This window comes from Geospiza fortis, unplaced genomic scaffold (assembly GCF_000277835.1).
Source record: "Geospiza fortis unplaced genomic scaffold, GeoFor_1.0 scaffold659, whole genome shotgun sequence".
Lineage (NCBI taxonomy): Eukaryota > Metazoa > Chordata > Aves > Passeriformes > Thraupidae > Geospiza > Geospiza fortis.
This window is the reverse complement of record NW_005054530.1, coordinates 331217-336295: the sequence shown is the minus strand read 5'-3', so window position 1 is coordinate 336295 and position 5079 is coordinate 331217. Positions and strand designations below refer to the sequence as shown.

At 56.4% G+C, this 5079-nt stretch overlaps 1 protein-coding gene across 1 annotated transcript in view; it reads right to left on the bottom strand.

The window, feature by feature from the left end:
* Positions 1–2250: 2250 nt before the first annotated feature.
* Positions 2251–5079, bottom strand: part of P2RY6 (pyrimidinergic receptor P2Y6) — a 3878-nt gene continuing 1049 nt past the window's right edge. Inside the window, exon 2 of the mRNA XM_005429173.2 lies at positions 2251–4454. Coding sequence (XP_005429230.1) covers positions 3410–4399 — 990 coding nt within the window. The 5' untranslated portion in view covers positions 4400–4454 and the 3' untranslated portion in view covers positions 2251–3409. The remainder of the gene's footprint in view (positions 4455–5079) is intronic.

The window sequence follows — 5079 nt, the reverse complement described above, 5'->3', positions numbered from 1 at the left end:
CTTACCCCCTGCATCCTTTCTTCCTCACCCCCCCGCCCCCGGCATCCTTCATCCCCCTTCCCTTTTATAAAGTGGCTTATAAAAAAGTGGGAAAGCAACTTTTTACATGGGCAGATAGTGATAGGATGAGAGGAGACAACTTTAAACTAAAATAGGGGAGATTTCAGTGGCATATTGGGAAGAAATTCTTCCCTGTGAGGGTGGTGAGGCCCTGGCACAGGGTGCCCAGAGAAGCTGTGCCTCTGGATCTCTGGAAGTGTCCAAGGTCAGGTTGGATGGGGCTTGGAGCCACCTGGGCTAGTGGAAGGTGTCCCTGCCAATGGCAGGGGGTTGGAATTAGGTGGTCTTTAAGATCCCTCCCAACACAAACCACTCAGTGATTCCCTCCATCCCTTCCCATCTTGTTCTTTTTAGGGGGAAACAGGACAAATAACCAAAAATGTGAGTGCCAGAGAAAGATTCTTCCCATTGCAGCAGATTCCTCCAGACCCTGCTTTGCTGCTCATCTCAGGGAGGAGAGAACACCTTGTTCCCAACTTGCAAAGCTCTGCAGGAGGGAAGCACTGCCCCGTGAACAGACTTTCTCGTGGGTTTTCAGCAGCTCTTGTCAGCGCTTGCTATTTGAAGCCTATAACCCTTTTTTCCCCCAAGACAGCAGATTTATTGCTGGGGATGTGACAAATGAAGGTGGCTGGGACGGCTGGTGGGTGAGCTGTGGCCTTGGAGACGTGGATGGGGCTGCAGAGGTGTTCTGGCCATGTAGAAGATATTTCTGGCTCTGACCCCAAGGCACAAAAAAAGGGGAGAAAAAAAAATCCAACACCTTCTGTAAATGAATTTTTTGGGGCCTAAAAAGCGCCCGCAGCAATGCTGTGAGATGCTCCACCCCAGCAAGTCTTCCTTCCCTGGCTCTCCCTTCCCACCCTCCTCCCTGTTTCCCCCAGGCCTGGGTGTCTCCTGTCCCCATGATGTCCCCTCCAGGTGGCATTTTGGGAAGATTTTATTAAAATGATGAAACTGTGTATTTCATCCCTGCTTGGTTCTGTGAGAGCTGTTTCTCAGCTGCTGGCTTTGAGCATCTGGCAAGCAAAGGAGATTCGTTGAAGCCTTCACCCCATTTCTAAGGCATCCCTTATTCCCATCACTTCCAGGCCTGGTGGTGCCAAGGGAACTGCTGACAGGGCAGGGTAGGACATGAGGAGATTCAAAGAGAGCTCTGTGTGCTCCCTCCTCTTCAAAAACATTCCAAATTAGTGATTCCAGTATCAGGAACATCATCCCGAGGCTGTTGGATGTGACCACCCGAGCCCGTGCAGCCCTTGCAGCCACCACCAGACTTTTTGGAAGCTGATTAATTTTTTTACCCCCCCTCAGAGCTTTATTGTGGTTCGATTTTTCCCGGCCACCTCCTCCCATGGGTCCTATCCAGGTGCGGGGCGCTCTGATGCTGCAGGGCTCCTCCCTCCCTCCCTCCCTCCCCGGACCCAGGTGGACACCCACAGATCGGCCGGATTTCTCCAAATCTAAATATTTTGCGCCCTCTCCTGGGTCCGGACGGCGTGGCCCGGCCCTCCTACTCCGTCACCTTCCTCCTGTCAGGGAAGAGATGGGGACACCAGGCTGGGGTTGTCCCTCCAGCCTCCGCTCTTGCAGCCCCCCAGCATTTTGCCCTTCAATTGCAGGACCCCAGAGATGCATCAGAGGGGATTTTGGCGAGGGTGAGCTCAGGCCAAGGGAAAGCACAGGGCTGCCTTTGCCTCCTCCATCACATTCTGTGCCCCAGCCCAGAGTCACTGTCACAGTCAGGACAGGGGCACAGCTCCTGCAAAACCAGGTGGTCTGAGCTAATGCTGCAGCCCAGCCGTGATGCTGGGATCTCTGAGCATCATCCAAGAGCTTGTGACCACTCTGGACACCCTCCTCATCCTCATGACAGCAAGGTGACACACTGGGACTGCCAGCACTGGATGCTTGGGTGCCCAGGTACCTGGGGACACACTGTGTACCTGCAGGGAGCAGTCAGCATGGAGCTGCACGCTTGGCCAGCTGCAGGCAGCCAAGCTGGAGGGGTGCTCAGCCCTGGAGATTGGAAGCAAATCACTTCAATCCACTAGGTGTGATTATTATAAGCAGACATGAAAAATGCAGTCATCCACATATATATTTATATATTTATATATATATACACACTGTATAGATACATATACCGTGTTCAGGCAGAGAATTTCTGCACTGCAGAGCCTGGGCTGGGCCACAAACCTCCCTCTGCTCGGATATATTCTATGTCTGTACATACAGTGGGTGTATACACCCATCTGAGAGAGAGCAGGGAGTTAATTCGATACATCCTATATGTTAGAGAAGGCTCGCAGAGCGATGAGTGCTGCATCCACCTCGCAAATCCCTCCTCGCTGTGAGGGAGCAGCATCCCAGCAGAGGCTGGGGGAGCAAAGCTCAAGCCCCAGCCCCGTGGAGAGGCCAAGCCAGCTGTGGGATGTATGGTGATGTGGCCAGGACGCTGAGTAACTCTCTGTGGAATGCATCTTCCAACTCCAGGTGTGGTGTCCATGTGTGCTGGCTCTGATTGTGGTGGATCCTGGTTAGGAGGTGACAGCAGGGCACCACTGGCACCAGCATGGGACAGATTTGGGGTGCTGAACAAAGCAGGGAGCTGGACTCAGGTGAAGGTCTCCAGACAGGTGACAATGCTGCTGTCTTGTGCCTAACCCAGCCCATGGTCATGGTTTCAGTGGGAAATCCGGCATGGGTGTTCCAGTTGCCCTGATGTCCCCTTTCCTGGTTCCCAGTCCATCCAGGGGTGCTCCTCCACCATTTTGCAGCACCAGTGAGCTTGTGTCTCTAGCTAGTGTGGCCTCATTCCAGGCACTGGGGGTTAAGGATGTCCCAAAAAGGATGTTTCACTAAAACCACCTGTGACACTGATGTTGAGCTGGAGGAACCCATGGTCCTGTGGTATGGGCTGAGCCAAACCCTCTCCAGCCTTCATGCTGTCCCCATCAGGGAATTTTTAATTGAGTATGGGGACAAATCATCCGCCAGCAGCTCATCCTGAGCCAGGGATGTGTCCTCCATGGAGCTCCATCTTGCTCTCCATGGTCCCAGTGGATCTTTATTGCATTGGTGGCTCGACCACCAAGGTGCTGAGCTGCTCCAGGTGAGCAAGGGAGAGAACACTGGATTTGTGATGGGGTTAACACTGCACCACCGGATGGAGGTGGATCACCACAGATGATCCACCAGGCTGGAGATAGGCTGACAGTGCTGACAGCTTGGGAGATGCCATCCTCCTCTCCTCCAGCACGTCCCCGGTGAAGCCATCTCTGCTCCATGGAGCTCAGAGCTGAAATTGCTCTGTGCCTTGGTGGCACCGAGGTGGCCTCGTCCTCGCCTAGGAGCCGTAGGTGATGCAGTGGTCGTGGCGCCACTTGGAGCTCACCTTGTCCAGGAGGTAGCGCGTGCTCTCGCGGAACTTGCGCTGGGTGAAGTAGAAGAGGATGGGGTCGAGCACACTGTTCATGCTGGCGAAGGGCCGCGTGCACTTGTAGGCAATCGCGAAGGCCTGCAGGGCCGAGCAGGGCAGGGCGGGCGAGGAGCGGACGATCAGGTAGATGGTCTTGGTGAGGTGGAAGGGCAAGAAGCTGATGGAGAAGACGATGACCACGATGATGACCATGCGCACGGCCTTGTCCTTCCTCTTGTGCACGGCCAGGCCGATCAGCTCGTCCTTCTGGCACAGGATGCGCGCCATGCTGCAGTAGCAGGCCAGGATGGCCACGAAGGGCAGCAGGAAGCCCGTGAAGGTGAGGGTGATGCCGTAGGGGAAGTAGGCGGCGGAGTGGTCGGGCGCGCTCAGGTCGTAGCAGACCGTGCGGTTCCTCTGCGTGCCCGTGGAGGCGAAGACGAAGGTGGGCAGGCACTGGGCGATGACGATGAACCACACGGCCGCGCACACCAGCCACGTCAGCTTCTTGCCCTTCTTCTTGTGCCACGAGGCCAAGGGGTGGCAGATGCCCAGGTAGCGCTGGACGCTGATGCAGGTGAGGAAGAAGATGCTGCTGTGCAGGTTGGTGTAGAACTGGAAGCGCACGAATTTGCAGGTGAAGTCCCCGAAAGGCCAGTAGTCCTTCTGGGTGTAGTTGTAGATGAGCAGAGGCAAGGAGCAGACGTAGAGCAGGTCGGCCACAGCCAGGTTGAGCATGTAGATGGTGCTGCGGCTCAGCGCCTGCCGCGCCAGCCAGATCTGCCCGATGACCACGGCGTTGAGGGGCAGCCCCACCACGAACACCACCGAGTACACCAGGGGCAGCAGCACCTGCTTGAACTCCTCGTGGTAGGTGCACGAGTTCCTCCCACTGCTTGTGGCTGTCAGGTTGGCCATGGTGGTGTTGCCAGCTGTCAGTGTCCTCTCTGCTGGTGTGGCCCCTCTGCAGCACCTGCGAATGTCAGAGGGGACAGCTGGTGACTCGTCTGTGTGGTGTCACATACGTCCCCACGGGATGAACCTGGGCAGGTGATCTGCAGGCTGGGGCAACCCCCAAGCTGCGGGGTGAAAGGATGGAGAGCAGCCCTGAGGACGATTTGGTGGATGGGAAGCTGGACATGACCCAACCATGTGCAACCCCCCAGGGCAGGGGGATTCTGCCCCTCTGCCCCTTTGCTCAGGTGAGACCCACCTGCAGAGCTGCCCCAGCCCTGGGGACACAGCAGCAGGATGTGGAGCTGCTGGAGAGAGCCCAGAGGAGGCCCCAGAGCTGCTCCAAGGGATGCCCTCTGCTCTGGGAGATCGGGGCTACCCAGAGAAGCCTGTGGCACCCCTGGAAGGGTCCAAGGCCAGGTTGGACCGGGTTTGGAGCACCCTGAGCTAGTGTGAGGTGTCTCTGCCCATGGCAGGGGGCTGGAATGAATCTTTAAGGTCACTTCCATGCTGTGATTCCACGATTCTAGCCACAGTGATGGATTTAGGCAGAGCGAGTGGGACCGCGCAGGACAGCATGGTGGCCGCACTTAACACCATCCCACGACACTTATCCCGCCCGGAAAGGTTTGCACAGGGCCGAG